This window comes from Zophobas morio, unplaced genomic scaffold (assembly GCF_036711695.1).
Source record: "Zophobas morio isolate AGI-343-1 ecotype UQ-CSIRO unplaced genomic scaffold, CSIRO_AGI_Zmor_V1 ptg000023l, whole genome shotgun sequence".
Lineage (NCBI taxonomy): Eukaryota > Metazoa > Arthropoda > Insecta > Coleoptera > Tenebrionidae > Zophobas > Zophobas morio.
Genome location: NW_026972128.1, coordinates 10934315 through 10955753, shown reverse-complemented (window position 1 = coordinate 10955753; position 21439 = coordinate 10934315). Strand labels below are relative to the sequence as shown.

At 32.7% G+C, this 21439-nt stretch overlaps 6 protein-coding genes across 7 annotated transcripts in view; 2 read left to right on the top strand and 4 right to left on the bottom strand.

The window, feature by feature from the left end:
* Positions 1–21439, top strand: part of LOC135134691 (protein madd-4) — a 318408-nt gene that overhangs the window by 238033 nt on the left and 58936 nt on the right. The gene's annotated exons all lie outside the window — the stretch shown is intronic.
* On the bottom strand, positions 1025–5948 carry LOC135134617 (larval/pupal cuticle protein H1C-like). Its single transcript, XM_064063339.1, has 5 exons — positions 5858–5948; positions 5100–5641; positions 4961–4965; positions 1429–1544; positions 1025–1378 (listed from the first exon to the last, which is right to left on the bottom strand). Exons 1-5 carry the CDS (start codon positions 5867–5869, stop codon positions 1085–1087), a joined length of 969 nt encoding a protein of 322 aa, XP_063919409.1. The 5' UTR covers positions 5870–5948; the 3' UTR covers positions 1025–1084.
* Positions 8830–9488, bottom strand: LOC135134616 (A-kinase anchor protein 14-like). Its single transcript, XM_064063338.1, has 2 exons — positions 9470–9488; positions 8830–9390 (listed from the first exon to the last, which is right to left on the bottom strand). Exons 1-2 carry the CDS (start codon positions 9476–9478, stop codon positions 8830–8832), a joined length of 570 nt encoding a protein of 189 aa, XP_063919408.1. The 5' UTR covers positions 9479–9488.
* LOC135134693 (histidine-rich protein PFHRP-II-like) lies at positions 11147–12248 on the bottom strand. Its single transcript, XM_064063462.1, has 2 exons — positions 12153–12248; positions 11147–12098 (listed from the first exon to the last, which is right to left on the bottom strand). Exons 1-2 carry the CDS (start codon positions 12207–12209, stop codon positions 11322–11324), a joined length of 834 nt encoding a protein of 277 aa, XP_063919532.1. The 5' UTR covers positions 12210–12248; the 3' UTR covers positions 11147–11321.
* Positions 15467–16258, bottom strand: LOC135134694 (cuticle protein 16.5-like). The gene is made up of 2 exons (XM_064063463.1): positions 16149–16258; positions 15467–16090 (listed from the first exon to the last, which is right to left on the bottom strand). Exons 1-2 carry the CDS (start codon positions 16158–16160, stop codon positions 15611–15613), a joined length of 492 nt encoding a protein of 163 aa, XP_063919533.1. The 5' UTR covers positions 16161–16258; the 3' UTR covers positions 15467–15610.
* Positions 18429–19374, top strand: LOC135134696 (isoniazid-induced protein IniB-like). Its single transcript, XM_064063465.1, has 2 exons — positions 18429–18488; positions 18923–19374. The coding sequence occupies exons 1-2, from the start codon at positions 18477–18479 to the stop codon at positions 19253–19255; spliced, it is 345 nt and encodes a 114-aa protein (XP_063919535.1). The 5' UTR covers positions 18429–18476; the 3' UTR covers positions 19256–19374.

The following is a 21439-nucleotide window of genomic DNA, read 5'->3' as shown; positions in this document are numbered from 1 at the left end:
AAAACTTTGAAAAATTACACATCGAAGCGTTGAAGAATCGAAAAATTGTGAAAATGAAGAAAATAAAAAGCCAAAACGAAAAATTGCAAATCGAAAATTTGAAAAAATACAAAATAAAAAATCGAAAAATTGAAAAATTAAAAATTGAAAACTCTGGAAAACTCACATCGAAACACTAAAGAAACAAAAAAAAAATGAAAAATTGAAAATTGAAAAATTCAAGTGAAAAAACTGCGGGTGTGTTATTTGCCGCGGATTTTTACCTTATAGAGGTTATCAGAAAACAAAAATCGCAAAATTTTTGTAAATTTTCAAAGGACCAGGATTTGTTGGACTGCACTTCAGAGGCGAAGAAAGTTCTGTCGAAATAACGACCAATTTTTTTGCTTTCCGAGCGTACACTGAACAAGTATAATAAGTAAAAGCATCCCACCGGCTAATGCCTACTTTCATGTTTTTTGTATGTTTCATGACCCATAGAGTGTGTCCTCTGTTCTCATATGTCTGTCGTCTATTTTTCTGTGTCTATTTTTATTAGACAGATAATCTCCAAAATTACTAGACAAACAAATTTTATAGATATCTACCTATGTATTTAAAGAATATCATGTAAATTATAAAATAGTAACCAAAATGTGTCTAATCACCCCCAGCGACAATATGGTGACGTCCCCTCAAAATTTTTCATAGAAAATGGTATTATATTTTTATAAAATAACTTCTTCAGGTACTATAAACTCCTACTATATTAAATATATGTATTTGTGAATTTGAAAAATTTTCTACGCTATAGGTCATATTTCTCCTACAATAGATGGCTCTACAGTAAATAAATCATTACTCATTAATGAGATTATTAATTTTCTTAAATATATATAAGGAAAATGTTTATTATTATCTAAAACAAGTTTTAAATTGTAATTCAATTTCACCCCCTCCCCCCCCCCCCCTTTTTGTCTTCTGTGCCACAATTTATTTACCTTTGATTGTTACAATTTTCATATTTATAAAAAAAAGCTTTGCATTTTCTGCATTTTTTTATTTCATTTCAAACAATTTTTCGTATGGCACATAAATAAGATTCCTAAATGTAATAACCATGATGAGCGACGACACCATGATGAGCGTAGGCGAGGGGAGCGTGGTGAGCAACGACAGCGGGGGCGGCGTAGGCAGCGTGAGCGACTACTGGAGCAGCGGCGACTACAGGAGCGGCGTGAGCGACAACACCGGCGTGGTGCGAAGCGACTACGGCACCACCCGGAGAAACGGAGGAGATGGCGCTACCGTCGGGACCTACAACGGTGGACCTGCTGCTGGGTCCTTGGATGATCTGGGCACTGGCGCAAGCCAAGAGGGCGAAGAGAGCAACAACAGCCTGTAATGGAATCATGTATCCATTTTCGACGTCCTACTGAAAATACTTACGAAGGATTTCATGGTGGATATTTGGCGATAGTCGAGTCGATCAACTGATGCCGTTTTGGTGTACGTTTGTCTTTTTATATTGTAATGATAACCTTGATGACCACACGCCCAATTTTCTTAAGTTTCCGTACGGGTACAAGTTTTTTGTTTACGTTTTGTCTTAATTAATTGTTAAACAAGCGATATTTAAATTGTTGCATTTTGTTGTGTTTAAGACGGTCGATTAATGATATGGAAATTTGGGTTTGAGTTATGGGAGGAATTTCGTAGAGTGAACATCATTTAAATGCAAGAGCAGGGATTGATGGAAGATATCATTAAAAAATAATTGTTGCCTTTTTTATATAGGATATTAGATTGTTATCACAGATATAACTGGCGTTCATGGTCATTATCTGCTTATTTTAAATAGCAAGCCACCTAATTTCGATTTTGATTTGTACATATATTTAAGATAAGTTTTTAATAATGAGATAAATTTAATACCGTTAATGAACAAAAATTCTTAGTAATAAATAATACGATCCTTTCTGTGTATTTTTTTTTTTTTTCTTAAATACACTATAATTAAGAAGTATTTCCATTTTATGAAGTTTTCTTAGTTAGCAATTTTCTTTCTAGTTTTAATTTATTTATTCTGCGTGGGTGTTTAGAATGTTTGTTAGTTATAATCTGTTGATATATATTTTTTTATCAAAAATGCAAAACAATGAAACCTTGAAAAGTATTGATGACTTCAATAGTTACGGAGGTTTTCCAATATAATTTCTCTGTAATCGTAGAATATTGCATGTATAAATTTTTTGTCGTTTCTAAGACGAATAATGAGGGATATTTTCTGAAATTTTTGTTTTTTTAATAAACAATTTGGAAGGATAAGTTGTGCTTTTATTATTTAATTAATATTTTAAAACTCTAATGGGATTCATATGTAAATCTACACAAAAAATACCTAATTAAAAAACAGACTAAATTGAAATGTTTCGAAGTTCATGAAATTGTGAATTTCATTAATTTCATAGTTTTTTTTTTCCATAAGGAAACGGTTAAACTTACGCATACAATGAAAAGTTTTTATTTGACGATCCTAAGCCAAGGAAATACTTACTTATATAAAGTTTATTTGGCGAATGACTAGTTTCATGTTTTCTCCATGTTTCATAGTTCCTAAAGTATAAAAAAGTAGGTCTCCTATTTCTGTGTATCTTTTACACTGAGCAACAAGAAATTTTCCACAAAGATTCTAATTGCAAACGTTTATTCGTTTTAGGGTACTAAAAATTTGATAAAAGCTTTTCTTAGCGTTAGTTTTTAAATTTAAAATAGAAAAATTTTCCGTTCCGTTTCTTTTAATGTGTTACTTAGTGATTCAAATTCAAAACATTACGTTAAATATAAGTTTTATTTTTTTAATTAAAATATCAGCAACAGTTACGTTGCACTTTAAGAAATATATGTGTCATATTTGCATTGTATTAAATTAAGCTTTCCCCTTCAAGCTAAAAACAATGGCGTTTACAAAATTTCAATATCTCTATCTGTTCTGAAGATATAAGACCGCGGAATTTTAATTGGGACACTCGGTATATCTAAAAAACTAATGCTATTTGTTTAAGTAGCGTGAATGAATTTCTGCAGTCACAATGTTTGTGGCAAACAAAATTATTGTTAATTTTGTTGCCAGTGTTATTGGTATATGATTTTATTAGACCAATAATTTAGGAAATTTTACATATATTTTTAAAATATCGCCTGGATAATAAAGAGTTAATCAAAACTTGACTAATCATTCATCCCCACTAAAAATTTGATGACATCATATCAAAATTTGTTAAAATAAATTCTATTAAAGTGTACAAAATAACATACTTCTACACCTCTGATACTTATTTGAAAATTGTTTACGCGACGTTTCTTCACAACAATAGCACAATGCTTTAGCCACCCTATTTACCTGTCCTAAACTCCATCGAACATATTTGGGACCTCTACTTCTAGACACGTTGGAAGACTTTTTTTTCAATTTTTGAAAGATTTTCCAGTTCAAATTTTGATCACTTTTTCTATCCATAAATTTGTTAAATATTTGAAAATAAGTATATAACATCAAATAAATTTGAAAATTCGAATAAATCGTTTATGTACCAGTGCCCTAATGAAATCTTTAACTAAGATCCTAAAATCGAGTAAAAAGCTTATTTATAGTGATTCTAGATGGTATATAAGTAATAAGTAGAGAGCGGAGTTTATGAAATTTGCATATCCGTTATTGTTTGCATATAAGTCTTGATATTTAATATGTGAACGAATCATGCTAATTAAAAATGAATACAGCTATAAAAAAATTGCATATTTGCATATATTTGCCTTCTGCTGCATATTTCACGTAACTGGCGCATATTTTGCATTTTTATCAATTTTTGTGCCAATTTGAAAAAAAAAATGTCATTCTATTGGCATTTATGTAGAGAGCCGAAATTTCATGAATCATATTGCAAATATTGTCCTGAGCTTCTAATAACTAGTAAAGGTTTGGGTTTTATGGTAATTTGGAGGAACCACTGGGTGTTACGCCATTCTTCCAGGTAAATTCGGGTCCTGATTACTTTTGGAAATACCGTTCATTCCCATATTTTTGTTCGTTACTTAAGTATATATATGATGGTGGTCGAACGGACTTTATCCTATTATTTGTCATCGTAAGTTTGCATTGAAAGCAACTCTGTTTTGTTGCGCCTGCTCTAAACCGGTAAGGATTGTTACATCTGTGGACGTAGTACGCCGTTTTTCTAATACATACTTTAGAATCACCGGAAAAAAATTTTTGTTAGAATATTTCGAAAAATATTTAAAAATAAATTTTTACCAAAATAGTAATTAAATAGTCGATCACTACAATTTTTCTATTTGTTCTGTTTATATTGTTTAGTATAAGAATATTATTTTTAAAAATGTGATTTATGTATTTTTTGTAATAAAAGTTAAGCTCGGGAAACCTGTTTTTGTAATTTATAAATAAATTTAGTTCGGCTTTTTTTTATTTTTGGAGCATATGCAACTGCATATCTCTGCATATATTGAGAAAGTTACTGCATATTTGCATACATTTGATGCATATCATATGATCATATTTCCCAAAATTTTGCTGCATATTTTCCGCTCTCTAGTAATAAATAATGTAAATTTATAATTTTTATGAGCACCTCTTGCAAAAAAAAATGCTTAAAATAAGTGTCTAAAATGACCAGGAAATTTCTTAAACTGGAACTCAAAATAAATCATTCATCTCTCTTCAACAGCATTTAAAAATAAGAAAGGGCCATACAAAATTATTTTTTCAGTGTCCACTATGACTGAACATAAAAAGTAAAGAGTTTGGAAACATCTTCATTTAGTGATTTTGAAAGTTAAGAGTATTAAGTATTATATTTTACAATATGGTTTTATTTTTATCTTTATATCGTATACTTTTGAGGAAATATATATTTTTTTGGAGGTTCTTCGACCTTGAAGTTTCACTTATTTCACTTACTTGTACTAAAAATGCTAATTTCCCATAATTATGACAAACATTGCATCTAAAGCTTAATTTAAAAACAAATTCATAATTTTTTTATATTATTTTATTTTATCATCATAAATTAATCCACACATTCCACAAATAAATAATTTAAAGGTAAAGACCATGATGAGCGTAGGCTACAGGGGCAGCATGTGCGACAACAGCTGGAGAATGGACAGTCTTGCTGGTGGCAATAGTTCCGGAAGGTCCAGCAACAACAGTGTCAACAGCGCTGTGAGAAACGACTCCATGGGCGCCATAGGCGACAGCGGGGGCAGCATAGGCGGCATGAGTGAGAGCTGGGGCGGCATACGCGGTGTGAGCGAGGGCGGGGGCGGCGTAAGCGGCGTAGGAGGTGTGAGCGAGGGCTGGGGCGGCGTAAGCGGCGTAGGAGGTGTGAGCGAGGGCTGGGGCGGCGTAAGCGGTGTGAGCTACGACGGGGGCGGCAGCAACAACGGGGGCAGCGTGGGCTACGAGTCCGGCATGATCTTCGGCAATGATGGAGCCTCCAGGGGCGACAGAGGAGATGGCGCTGCCGTCAGGGCCTACGACGGTGGTTCTGCTGCTGGGGCCTTGGATGATCTTGGCGGAGGGGGCGGCGATTAAACCGGCGTTGGCAGAAGCCAAGAAAGCGAAGATGGCGACAACAGCCTGAAATTCAAATAAATGTTTTATGTAATAAAAAAAAATAAATAAAATTGATTTGTATAGAACAAAAGCCAAAAATTAGAAACAAATTTAGAATTTTGACATTTGAATAGTAGCGCAAAAAGGGTGCAAAAATTTCGGTTACGTTGATACTAATAATATGACTAAACAATTGTAAAATTTTTGAAATTTAACAAGGTTTTTTATGGGAGCACTTACGAAGGTGTTCATTGTGTTGGTTGATTCTTGAACTGTTCAAGTGATGCTGAAGGATATTTACGATTCGCTTTTATAGGAAAAAACAACCTTGGAGTGGTCACACGCCCAATTTCTTTTTGGTCAGTATCCGTGTATGGATGTGTAGGGATTTTGGGAAATTATAATATAAACGGATAACAAGTTGAAAAAACGTGTCGTTAAAAATAGATTAAAAAATTACTGTCTACAATTTATTTATCTTTTTATTGATTCTAAAATAATTAACTACTATTAGAAAATGTATTTACTGTTGTAATTACACATTTTTTAACATGTTAATTTAACAATCATTAGAATACACTTAAATGCTTCTTAAACTTCATGTCTATGAACTTGGATGTCCATTACACACAAAATAATTTATTGATTATAAAAGTAATTAACTGTACAGATCGATTTTAAATCTATGGTAGGTATGTTATATATTATTTTAACAGGAATTTCTCACTTATTTGATTTTTTATTAATAAATTGGAGGAGAGATTTTTATCACATATTTTTTTATTTTAAATTTAAAAATATTGAAAAATGACATATTTGATTTACATTAACTAATCAGAACTTAAAATCCTTAAAATCATAACATATTACTGTTGAAATCACATTATTTTGCAATTTTGTTGCATCTCTTCTTTAATTTAAACTTTAAAAGTACATTAAATAACTGAATAATATTGCCAAATGCCACTTGAGCGTTGAAGAATCCATTACAAATTCCATAAACTTGCTATTTTGTTGGTATCCGTTTTTGTTATTGTTTCGTGAAAATATTTAATTATAAGGTAATATTTTAAATAACTTCTCTAATTTTGCCCCACGCTGTTCACTGGCCACCGTTGAACCATTTTTTTTTAACAAACATTCATTTTTCAATTTATCGGCCATAAAATTGATTTGTTCGTTTTAACAGAACAAATTAACATATTAGTCCTTTATGAAAAACAAACTATTAAGCAGAAAATAAATGGTTCAGTTTTTTTTTTAATTGGTCATCTGTATATTCCACTGATAATATGTAGTGATTACTACAATTGGCTTGTTAGTTACATCTTCGATCTTATACTTCTTGCCTGCATTCTAAGCAGATAAAAATTGTGTAAAAACGTTTTAAAATATTTTAATACATAAAATAGATTTTTTAACATACATTACAAACTTAATTATGTAGGTTTTACGAAAATAAATAATCTTTTTTTACAAAAACATTTTTAATCATTTTTTATAAGTATGAGTATGCAATGAGATTTATGACTATATTCAAACTTCTTTCTTAGTTCTACGAGTACCCTTTTGTGTTGACCTGAAGTATACTTACATATAAGTACAAACCTAATGAATAAATCCTACATTAAATTTGTAGATATCCCACATTTGAATAACGTAATCATTGTCATTAATTTAACTAAATGTGCATATTTTTCAAATTTAAAATGATTTTTCGCTTACGGCGACTACATATATAACAACTAAAAATAACCACAATCGTTTCCATATGTTAATTGGGTGGATTTGGTAATAATAAAAGTGAACTGAGGAATGAAAAGAATAGATTGTTATATTATTGTACTTGAAATAAATAGAAATGAGATATAAAATCTTTACATGTGAAACGAGGTTTGCATAAATAAAAATAATCATCAGTTCAATCATCAAAGTATAAATTTCATTTTGTAAAGTCGAAATACTTTCCTGCTAGCTGTATTTAATTTAAAATGCCACCAAAAATCGTACGCTTTTAATTAATCTATTGTATTAGTCAAGGGTATTATTGGGTACTATCTAAACCATCTAATTTATATGTCAGTTAGCCTTAAGAAAATTTTCGATCCATAAATAATTAGCGATTTATACAAAAGCTCGAGTACGGTTTACGTTTGCGGAACTCCTCTGGTTACGTCGGAGTGATTAAGCTATTGACCGACCATACAACCAGACAAGGTCACTAGTACCAATAATGGGCGTGACGAAATTTTGATTATCACTGCATACGCATATACTTTTCTTTCAATATCATTAACATTATTCTCAAAATGAAATTAAAATTGGGTGGAGTATGGCTGATCGAGTTCCTTGTAATTTATGATCGATATGTAACTAATAAAAAAATAATTATAATGTCATTAGTTGGATCATCACATTTACTATATTACAATTATTTGAACTGCATTAAAGATGCCCGTAATTTTATCGAAATTAAAGAAATCGTTTCAGTTAAATTAAATCAGAAACCCGTGACAATAAATTAAAAAATTAGAATTGACTGAAATAATTATAAAATTATATTATAACAACTTATGTTCGGGAAGTAAAAATATACAAAAGACTGGAATGTTGGGAAATCATGACATCATGTATCATGTCTGTGACGTTAATTTTTTATTATGGGTGTGGCCATTTCTGAAGCATACCGGACCATGGCAATAATAAAGAACTACAGTAACGAATGTGTTTTTTGTTTGAAATCGCCAAATTTTAAATGGAATTTCAGAAAATACAATTACGATGGAATATCTTAACAACAAATTTATAATGAATTTTGTTTAGAAATAAAATCAAAGTGGTCTGTGCAAGTGTTACTTTTTTATTATTTCGCCGTTAATTTTCTTATTTCTTTCGAAATATTATAGAAATGTTGTGCCCGCGGTAATATGCTTTATTATAGAAATTATAACGTTTTTTATTTTATAAATTGTTGTTCATTTTATTTATCAAGTACAATTTCTAAGAAATATTCCCTGTACGGGTTTTTCCTTTTGTATTTAGTACATAGGTATAGATCATTATTATACGCCTTAATTATTATGAATAATAATAATGGTTTATCAACATCATATTTTTGTTGTAGGAGTAATGCGCACAATATAAAGAACTAAATATCTGCGGAAAATTATTTATTTGATTTGTTATAAATTTCCTTTTACATTTGTATGTATTCAGTGGTAATACAAGTTTTTGTACAAATGAGGCACATTATAAAGAGGGATGGTATGTGGTACGCTCTTAATCCAAACAGGGTGTTCGGGAATGGGGTGCACTAACGGTACATGGGGCTGGACAAGGGGAAGTTCGTGATGAGTAATCAGTGGAAGTTCATGATGAATTGGAGCTATTTCATGAGGTACAACCAATGGAAGCTCATGGTGGACAATAGGCTGAATTGGAAGTACTTCATGAGGAACAACCACCGGAAGTTCATGATGAATGGGAACATGGGGTACAACCACTTCGGTAGGATGAACAACGGAAACTTCATGGTGGTGTACCACCTCAGGTGCAACTACAACAGGAACATCATGTAGACGTACTACTGGATGACTTTCAAGAATGGTAGCTGGCTCATGATGAGTAATGACTGGCAAATGTTCTTCTTGTGTGATTTCTCCAGATGGACCATGAATATTCGTCTTCACTATGGGAATGGTTTCAATTTTCGTCTCGGGAAGAATAATGCCAGCATTAGCGGCGGCCAGGAAGGCGAAGAGAGCGAAAAGTTGCTGCAATGTTAACAATAATTAGATTGTGTAATTATGTACAAAAGTATATAAAATATAATATGGTAAATGTGGTACTTACAGTGAACATGGTTGTAAGAGCTTCTCGAACTGGAATGATTTCAGTTTGAGTTCTTTGGTTTTTATAGTAAAGTAGCAACGATAATGTGTCCCATTTAGTTAATTCTTTTTTAAACGTATGATAAAAAAACCTCTAATTAGGAAAAAATAATTTTTGTTAAATGTGATAAAATGTTAATGGATGTGTTTCGCAATTTAATACATTGTTATGTCCAGGAAGTAATGGTTTTTCACAAATTTTTTTTATTACAAAATTTCTAAAAGTATTCACATTTTTGGATTTCTGCGTGATGACTAAAAAATCTTCTGCAATAATTATTAGAAGATTACGTCCTTGTGGAGATTTTTTTTAATAAAAGGTTTTTTTTTCAGGTAAGAGCAACGAAGAGTTTTGTTACACATTGCAGCTTCAAAAAAATGCAGCACATGTATAAAGGTATTTACATATTTCAGTACGTACGTTTTTTATCTGCAGTCGTTAATGCAGACCCTTCAAATACATGTCACTGGTTGGCACTCAAATAAACGAAAATTTGATTAAGTCGCAACATGTTTTATGATGATAATTGACTTATACAACATAAAATGTGATTAGTAAGGGAGTGCAAATAATCAATAATGCTCACATGCGGACAACGTGGAACTTAATTATTATGTTTAATATTTACAGTATTTCAGTTTATTAAAATAATCCAATTTTTTAACTAATATTGATTTATTCGCGATTAGCTCCCTATAATTTACATATTTTTTACAAAATCAGAATGGATGTACGTTTTTCAGTAGTATTATGAAAAATGACGTTATACACAAATGATACTTTAAAATAAAACTTTGACTTTCCATCAGATAACGTTAGTGACGTTAAGTTTATATATTTGTGCCAGTGTGTGAAATAACTAAAGGTCAGATTGTGTATAATATAATGAAATATATTACATTAAGTGTCATAGTCGTGGCAATTTTTTTCTATTTTTTTATTTTTGTCGCACTATGGACAGACACTAACATGGAGTAAACAAAAAACTTTTCCAAGACCGTAGACAAGCGAGCTGTCTTTCACATCGTCTGCTGTTTACAATGAGGAATGAGAAAAGCAGCAAGAAATGTAACGTCAATTAGAGATTGATTTTTGTTGAACACACATTTAATTTACGGTCTCAGTTTGTCAATTGTGTTGATTGAATATTTTGGAAAACCAAAAATTATAACAACTGTTTTCATATAAATATAACGTTGTCACTAATAACTTAAAAGTTACGTAGTATGTCTGTTTTTTATTTCGCATATAAAAAGAACTTATATAATAATATCGTTGGAAATACATATAACAAATAAAGTTTTAATAAAATAAAATGTTCCCATTTTTCCTTGTACGTGTACTTAATTAAACAGTGCAATTATTGTAATTTTTCTATGAGAGTTTAACACTTGAACTTACATACAGTAAAAAAAAAATTGTAAGAAAAGCTGTGATTCCATTTAAAAATAAGAATTTATTTTAATTTTGACCAACAAGTGAATGATTAATCTGTAATAGTTTTAAACAAGTTTTTTGTAGACTGTGCATCCTATAATTTATTCTTGTATTAGTAGTAATTTTTAAATATGTAGTTCGATGGCATCAACTGGGATAAAAAATTCGATTTTGTAAAGAAATTGACAAAAAACAGCTTACTGAAATGCTCGATATTTTTATTTATATACATTTTATACATTTATACAAATTCATTTTCAGTTCAATAATTTAACCTAGTCTATAAATCAACAAGCTTGTCATTATCAAAAAACAGCAACCGAAATTTTTTCTAATAAATCGAAAAAATTAACGGCACTAACAAAACTTGCTAAAATTACCAAACATTAGCATAAGGAACTGAATGTGAAACAACAGCATGGGCTGAATGTGCAAGAACAGGGGCGGCATGAGCTACAGCAACAGCTGGAGCTACATGAGCCCTACCAGTGACAACACTGCCAGAGGGTCCTACAATAGCAGAGTCAGCGACAGCATGAGCACCATGGTGAGCTACAACAGCGGGGGCAGCGTGGGCTACAGCCAAAGGAGCTGCGTGATGAGCGACAGCCAAGGGAGCTGCGTGATGAGCTACAGCAACGGGAGCCGCATGATGAGCTACAGCAAGGGGAGCCGCATGATGAGCTACAGCAAGGGGAGCCGCATGATGAGCTACAGCCGCGTGATGAGCTACAGCCACGGGAGCTGCATGATGAGCTACAGCAACAGGAGCATGATGAGCTACGACAGCTGGAGCAGAGTGAACTACGGAATGAGCGGAGTGGGCTACAGCAACAGGGGCGGAATGAGCGACGGCGACGGCGGGAGCGGCGTGAGCGGCGACGGCAACGGGGGCAGCGTGGGCGGCTACGACGGCTGGGGCGGCGTGAGCAAATACGGGAGCGTGGTGGGCTACTACAGCAGGTGCGGCGTGGGCGATTAATCCGTGATGTTCTTCAGTGACAATGGAACCTCCAGGGGCAACAGCGGAAATAGCGCTACCATCGTTTCCGATGACAGTGGTTCTGCTGCTTGGCCCTTGTAGAATTTTGGCGCCGTAAGAGGCGATGCCACTGGCTTGAGAAGTGGCCAAAACGGCGAGAATTACTACAATCTGGAATTTTGTTTTTTTTTATTGTTGTTGTTTTGCGGTTGTAATGATACTTACAAAGGAGTTCATGGTGCTAAGTGTGTGATCTGTGCTGAGCAACTGTGCAGTTTCCATGATAGGGAGGTATTTTATAGTGAATAGCCTTGCCCAAAAATTCGATCAAATTCTTCGGAGGTGCTTCCGCTTATGCAAGTTCAGTCACTGTTTCGCTAGGTTTTGTGTATCATTTTTTATGTAAATGTATTCAGTTGAGATATTTTTAAAATTTGATTGATCATAGAAAAAAAATGACAAGAATTAATGAAAGTTGAAGGTTGCAACGACAGTAATCATTAAAATCAAATAGCGCTATAAAATAATATTACAACAGTTGTAGTAGATATTTGATTATCTATTTGCCAAATGAATTAACATTATAAAGTACGATACATAGTAGTTCTAACCATTGTTGTCATATGCATTGTTTAACCATGTGTATATTTTCACCAACAAAACGCACACTGCATGCTATAACCACAAAACTAATGGCATTATGTCATATTTTGGGAAAGTAGTGAGTTTTCATCTTGCGTTGAATCAATTTGTACCTTACTGCAATAATATTTTGGATTTTTCTCTTATATTAAAAAACGTATAGATATGCATATAAATTCTCTATTTTTGTTTGTTTATATATCCGTAAGTAATTTAAACCATTTAAATTAATAAATTTGGCCTCATTTAAATTTATGCATGTTTTGAGTTACCTGTTATAGGCGACATTTCATTAATTACGAAAACGTAAATGTAAGCAAACGTTTTAATCAAGTTAATTTTAAATACTTTTGTTTAGGTAGGTGTAAGTTGAACTTTCAAATCTTGTGAAGTATCCACAAAAATATGAATAAAACATACAAATCGATAAAAACCTAACAAGTTCTTTCAACTTTGACAAAAGTTTACGTTTGTTCTATAATCTGGACGTGCACTGTTACAAAATAAATTAGTAATGAGTAATGACAATAATGATTTGTAACTAATTACAAGTTATTAGAATGTCCAGAACAAAAAGAAGAAATTTATTTATTTTTCATACAATGCCAGTATTGGTATATTGGCATTAATAATTAAAAAAAAATTATGCGAAAGTACATATCTTTTTTAAAATACGTGAAGGTTTTCAACAATATCGACAATATATATTTTATTTAAATTAAATCTAAGATTAAAGTTCGAAGAAAGTAGTCAGTTATTAAGAATAATATTGAACACAACCTCGGCGATAAGCACAGGAGGGTCAATGAAAGTAGAATTACCGGCAGCGTAAAAGCTGTTATCATTGTTTAATAATGGCGGTTCCTTGATTCTTTTCGTTGTTAAAGTAACCGAAAAACAACAATCACACAAATGTGAACTTGAAATTGGTTGTATTTTCCTTTTAGTTTTTTTTTTATTTCAGTTATAAATGAAAAATAACAAAAACATAAATATAAATATATGCTGTTAGATAGTAATTTGATGATTAACATAGTGCAACTGACACTGCTCGTGATGAAAGTCAGCTTTGCATCAAATGTCACACATCCGGTATTTGTGTAAAAGTGACTTCGATCAAGAGCACTCCTAGACACACCATGTTTAGTAACACCCACTGGTCTTTCATTCCAAAATGTTTTGTATTAATGAACAACAAGTGAATTATTGTGTTATACGTAATAGAATATAATAAATATAAAAAGTCCTCGTTTTCTGAATAAGTGATCACGTTTTTGTAGTAATATCTGGCTTTTGCGTCAACAGTATAAGTTTAAAAAACAAATTTTAAATACCTACAGTCTTCAGTTCAGTGATGCAACAATAAATAATAAGTATCAGAAAAAAAATGGTCCAAGTTTATTTCGACAGAACTTCCCTCGCGCCCGAAGTTTAAGTCCAACAAATCACGCTTCTTTGAAAATTTATAAAATTAGGGTTTGCTATGTTTGTTTTGTGATAACCTCTATAAAATAAAAACCAGCGGCATAAATAATGCCCCCACAATTGTACAAGTACGGACAATGTAAAATACTTATAACCAACGAGAAAAATGGCATCTCAGCATTAATAACAAAAGCTTTAACATAAAGTGTTTAGTTTATACTTAGGAAGAAGAAAAGAAACGCACAAGTTTGGCATCAAACGTGCAACCGCCGGTCCGCGCTAACGGTAAACTGTTATTATATTGTGTTAATTGTTTTTGTGAACATTTCCGGATTCGTACACCACAAGTATAGGAGAATATTGTTGTATAACATTTAAATCAACTTAAAATAGAATTCTTTCAGATGACGTCATCAAATTGTTGGTGGGGACCATCAGCCAGTAGTTTCGGAGATTACGTATCTAATAAAAATCAACACAGACGCCAGACATACAAACCGATGGAACCGGGAGATCACATTTTTCGAGCTCTTGGGGTCATGAAACGTCGTGAAAACATGAAATTGGAAAGTTGCCTGATGGACTCCATTACTGCGAGATCGTTCATCTTAGTGTTTTTTTTTTAATGATTGTTAATATTTTGCAGTAATGAACATTGTTAATGTTTTTAATCTTTTTAAGCATACCATAAACTTGACCGTTACAACTTATTATATTCTAAACTCAAAATACATTACCTATTGAATTACAAAACATTGTTTTTTAATCCAAACAAAAAAAAAATCGAACAAATCTGCTTAAAAATTTTCGTTTGTAACAATTTTAAGTATTTTGGCATGTAGAAGACAATAAGTAGGTACTTAAAAAATATGATCCAAAGTTATTTAGAAAGAATTCCTATTATTACTAAAACACAATCGATATACACAAGACCATTTTTTAGGTAATAGTGTTTTTTTGGTAATGCCAACATACTAAAGTAAAAATTACAGTAAAATTCATGAACCACATTTATAAATGCACATCGTTATACATAATTTCAAATGAGATTAATTAGCAAAGTTTTGAGGCGACGTCACCAAATTTTTGGAGGGGGGTGTACAAATATTTTTGAAGCGTTTGCAGCTTTATTTTTTGTTACATTATCTAGACATCTAAGGCAAAACATTAAGGCGTCTTACACTCAAAATTCCAGAGAAACTGGTCCATATGTATGTATGTAGATACACGTATATATTGACAGTTAAAGAAAACTTCAGAAGATCAGCTTTTGCTTTCCCTGAGAATCGAGGAATTTACCTCACTAAATTATTCGAGCCCTTTTATTATTATCTCCCAGACTGGTATCTGGTACCAGTCTAACTACATAGCCACAATGGATTCTTGCACTTTAAATTTAAGCAAAGTTAATTTAAGGAATCCATCACAGTTATCTTGAACGAACAATTAAGTAAGAAATAAAAACAGAAAACCATTTTTATACAAAAATATTTATTACATTTATCAATCACAACCATCACGGACGCATTTTTTTTACATTTTTGTTTAAATACCGGACTGCTGATAAGGTACCGTCATTTAATTATTTGGCTTAATTGGTCTAAGTCAGTCTGGAATTACCATACGGCAGCAGCCAAAGGAGCAGCCCAGGGTGCAGCCAAAGGAGCAGCAGCCAAAGGCTGAGAGGCAGTAACAGTACCGGAAGGTCCCGCAATAACAGTGGAACCTAAAAGAGAAGAACGAGCGACAAGACCGGGAGCTGCCAACACAGACGGAGCCGCCAAAGCAGCGGGAGCGGCCCAGGCAGCAGGGCCGGCAACCAGGGCAGAAGGACCTGCGACCACTGCAGATCTGGCAAGAACTGCGGGCTGAGCAGCAACAACAGCGGGAGCGGCAGCAACAACGGGAGCAGCAGCAGCGACCACTCCGGGGGTGGCGTCAGCAACGACGGCACCGCCAGGAGCAACAGACGAGATGGAGCTACCATCAGGTCCTATGACGGTGGCACTGCTGCTAGGTCCCTGGAGAACTCGGGCGGCTGGAGCAACGAGAACACCGGCATTGGCGCAAGCCAAAGCAGCAAGGAAGACTACAGCCTGAACAGAGATGTGCTTTATTATAACTGCGATATATTCTAATGTTGGTAGTACTTACGAAGGAGTTCATGTTGTTGGTTTTGTTGGTCTTTTAGACTTGGAGAGCAACTGATGTCTAAAGTTTGATTTAATTCGTTTTTATAACCGATTGTCAGCCTTACAAAAATCATTTACATAAATTTTGGTTATGATGCAAACTTTTTTGAAATTTCGTAGAGGACAATATGGTGGTGACATTAACCTTTTCGTTTCATTTTATCAAAAATACAGGTCTGGTGTCAGTTTGATGTCACGTGGACTAAAGGAAACACTGTTTCAGTTTGTCTGAATTGGATATATTTTTAAAAAGTGTCCAGTTTGTTTAAATTTGAATTAAAAATCAGTACAACCATATTATTTTTTTACGATGAGAAATTTGTTATTTAAAAGAATTGTGGATATCGGATTAATACATAGAAGGTAGACCTGAAATTTTAAGAAAAAATCTTTCTATATTAAAAATAACAGTTTTTGATGATAATGACAATTAATATGTCATGATTATATTAATCGAGATAATCAATGCAAGAAAAGCGAGATTTTTTCAGCCGGCCCTGCCCACTTGGAAGGTCAACTTGTTGGTGGAATAGAATATAATAAATTTCACAGTTACCGTTTATCATGTAAGTGTGGCTCAACCGATGAAATTATTTTTATATTTGTGATGTTTTATAAGTTATAAGCAATTTAAAATTTACGTACTTAGACCTAAATGGTTAAGTACTTATATTTATGAACTGTATTAAAAGTAATTGTAAATTTTGTTTCCCCGGAATAAAATTGTAGTAATAATTTAATAATCAACAGTATTATAATTCTTATTTTATTATTATTAAATGTAGGCGAACGCAACATCACTATATTCTCAAATTTTCGAGAAAATAGGGTGAATTATTCTTGATTTGAGCAATAAAATTCTGACCCATGAGTCAATTGAACCAGTAATTCAACATTTTTACGTCATTGCCACGGAGTTCATCACACGTCAGTGCTCTTATACAGGTATAAAATGTGATGATGCAATTTGGATAGTTTTACGAAAATCTGGATGCTTAGGATAAAAAGTCAAGGCGAATTCATGAACCACAAGTATAGGAATATGTTATTTTATAAAATATAAATGGCGTTTACTAAAAAAAAAATGAGGGGACATCATTAAATTGTTGGTGGGGATGATTATCCTCATTTTAACAATTGTCACATTTCATAAAATTAAAGTACTTGGTGACTCTTCTACAACTATATAGTTGGTATTTCCATGTAAGTGTCATACTAAATGATAAATATGGTTGAAAAAACGCATACCAAGAGCAAGTTGACATCTTTTCAGAAAATGCGACTATTTTGCATGCACTTTTAATCCCACTTCAAAGTAGAAGCATTTATTAATGAGCATTCTAAATCTGAAACAACAAATAGTGGAAAGCGCTGTTCTTGTATATTACAGAAATACAATTAACTGCATAATACCATTAACATAAACGGAACTACATGAACAGATCGCAGTAACAAACACTAGAAAGCTATAAATGTTAAGTAATTAATTAATTTATGTTAATTGTTTAAAACTCAAACAATGTTCTTGGGTGACAGATCGCATCAGGATAATATGTATTTTAGATAATGTTGACCATTTACAGGGAAAAACACACATCACTATGGTTAGAAAAAGTATGAACCTAATGTAAAATTTATCATTAGTCAAATTTTCCATTTATACTTAATAAAGATTTCCACACTTTACGTCGGTTGTTATTTTAAACATTATAGAAAACCTTTTACAGACGAAATAATTATTCCTCTTTGTCATTGGCCTCGTCGGTTCCGTTACTTTTATTTAATTTTTACATCTTATTAATAATAACAACTTTTTTCAAGCTATTTAAACTGTTTACCGGTTGTTATTCAAACTCTTTTTTTGTCCTAATGAATACTTGATGTCTTATAATAGTCTTACAAATCAATTTTTATGCATTCCATTGTATAATTAACCACGTCAACTACAGTTGGTCAGAAAACAAAGAATTGTGTACTATTTCCAATCTCACACATTTTGTGTTTTACGAAGTGACAAATTTGTCAGTCGTTCATGAACAAACTTCAACATGTTTCTTTCGTATCCGCCTAGCTTCAACATTTTAGGTCCAACTAGTATGACTCCCGCATAAGTAAAATTGCACCATTTTCTTTCTAATGCAAGTATGTGCATACACGCGGAAAGAAAATGTATATGCAACAATGGCCTAAACGGGTGTGACAAGGTTATTGATCACTATAAAACCAATTAGAACTTGCAATTGCAAGTGTATTAGAGTAGTTGCAATCGGTAGTGTTACTTCTTATCGCGATGAACACCCTCGTAAGTATTTTCCTGACGGTTTTTACCACAATAGCAATCAGATGCCATTCTTTATAAAAGTGCCCGGAAAAACCGCCCAATTTTAAAGGTCGCCTCGGTGCGGTGTGCTCGACCTTGTTTCAAACCAGACCCGGTAAATTAACAATATCGACTCCACCTGTCTAAAGAGCAAACCAAATAAAATTTCACGGAACAAATTTTAACATGAGTGGACGTTATAACAATGGCATCGAACGCCGAAGAAGACACAAAGCATAGAACATTAAATCTTGAAAACTCTTTTTGAACTTGAAAATTTTATAAACACATTTGGTAATGAAACTATTATTCAAAATTTATTACTCGACACTCGGTCTCATTTGTGTGATAATGCGAACCACCTGTTATTTATTATATTAGTGCTTCTTGAAACAAAATATCGTCAAATTTTTCAGTGTGTAGCCGTCTTCGTAGCTCTCGTAGCCGTAGCCCATGGCAGCGGTATTGGCTTGGGCCTTGGAGGATTGGGTAGTGCTGCCGTTATAGCCGGTCCTGCTGGAACCGTTACCACAGGGGGCCTTGGCGGCGCCATCATTGGTCCTGCCGGCATTGCTGGTGCTGGTATTCTTGGTCATGGCATTGGCGCCCCCTTGGTTACATCCCAAGCCGCCGCTCAATTAGCGCTTCAGTTGTCTGTTCCAGCTGGCTCTGGACTGGAAGGCCAGTGGATCCCAGACGTCAACGAAAAATTGTACGATGATGGATCTTACAAACCACACTTGTGGTAGAGTTTAAAATGACTGAAAAAACTACCATCATACATTTTATTTTTAATTAAGAGAAATATTTGTTTCCACGTAAATATTTGGCTTAATCAAATTTCGCAATAAATAATTCATCTTTCGTTCTTGTTCAGTTTTTTTTTCTTTATTTTGATTATTTAATTTTTACCAGCGAATAGAGGTTGACCTTATCGAACATGTACCTCAAAATAAAAGAATTCGACCCTCGAAGTTATTAAGTTATTACTCCATCCTACATCATTTGGTCCATTTGTTTGTTGAAATATTGGTTCTGGAAATAACACGCTCCATATCACATTCCTTAGAGAAATAAATAACGGTTCATTATTATTTTATAAGGTTCAAGAAATAAATCGAATCTCCGCAGGGTTGAATTTCATTCGGCTGGATTCTAATGTTTACTTTATTAAAAATGTAAATGTGTTTTTAATTAGCTGTTATCTAAAAGAATGCCGAATATATTTAAAAATTAAAATCTGTATTGAATGTTAAGCATGAATAAACAAACGGTCCACAGTTCTATACTTTTAATTGAATCTAAAGACTTCTCGCAGCTCAGCTGATAAGAAATTTAATTTGAGAATACAATGCGATGGCTTGACGTTTTTCGAATAAGCGACGGTTTCAATGGAATGTGGATTGATGAATTTGTGGAAGTTACATAACCCCAGAAATCAGTGGTAACACACTGTGTAGATGATTTTGCTTACTAATACACACAGTCAAAATAATTTTTTACGTGGCATTTTAATGTTAATTAAAATTTTCATAATTAACTCATCATGTTATTTAAATAAATATATTTAATTGTTACGCGTCCTTATTTTGGTTTCATTAACGGAAACAATAAAATACGAAGTTTAATTTTGAAGGTTTTGTGCAAAATCAGAATTATAAAAGTAATTTAGTAATTACTATAAATTTTTACACTAGTATTTATGTATCTGACAAATGTAACATATCTACTAGGTTTCATGCTCGAAATGTTTCCCGCATAATCTTAGTAAATAATATCGCATATTTGATCAATAAAAATTTTACTTTTTTTATGTAAATCGCAGTTGCATAATAGTGTGTAAATACTTAATATTTAAATTAAATTTAAGATTTTCCCTAATATCTAGTGAACTGAAATCATCAAATATTCATATTAATTACCTCGTTACATACTAATTAAGAGTAATATTACTAAAAATCGAAGAATTGAACAATTGAAAAGCCGAAATATCGAAGAATTGAAAAATCCATATATTGAAAACTTCCTAGAACTAAATGTTGAAAAATTGAGAAGTTTGGAAAATCGAGAAATCAAAAAATCGCAAAATTGAAGAATCGAAAAAACTGAAACATTGAAATCTCGAAAAATCGGAAAATTGAACAATTGAACATAGAAAAATTGAAAGATCTATCAATAGAAAAACTGAAAAGCTGGAAAATTGAAAATCCTAGAAATTGGAAAATCAAAACATCGAAAAATTCAAAATTGAAAAATTGGAAAATTTAAAATTTATAACAATCGATAAATCGAAAAATTAAAAAATTGGTCGAAAGTTGTTCCAACAGAAGTTCCCTCGCGCCTGATGAAAGAATGAAACAAAAAATATGCACCCTATCAGATTTAGGAATTTAACTCGTTAGAATGGAAATTCGCAATTTAACACCTTTTAAATTTAACAAGTTTTTACAAGATTAATAGAGGCAAAATCAGCCTTATCTTAGCAAGTACTAGCCCCGCCCACCCGCCCCCTATTTTCTCAGAGGGTATCTTGTTTGCCAAAATAAGTCTTATTTTAGCAAGTACTAGCGCCGCCCACCCGCCCCTTATTTTCTCAAAGGATATGTGATTTACCAAAATGCTAGTATTTGCTAAGATGAGACTGATTTTGGCAGATGACATAGCCTCTAAGAAAAGAGACGGTGGGTGGGTGGTGCTAGTACTTGGTAAGATAAAGCTGATTTTGGGAATTGACATATCCTCTGAGAAAATAGGGGGCAAATCTAAAAAATGTGAATTGAAAAGTCAAAAAATCGAAAAATCGGGCAATTGAACAATCGAAAAATTATAAAATTAAAATATCGAGAGAAAAATTGACGCGTTGGAATATTACTAAAAATCGATATTAATTATTAAACACTAAATATGGCGGTGCTATAGATTTAAAGTGTTTC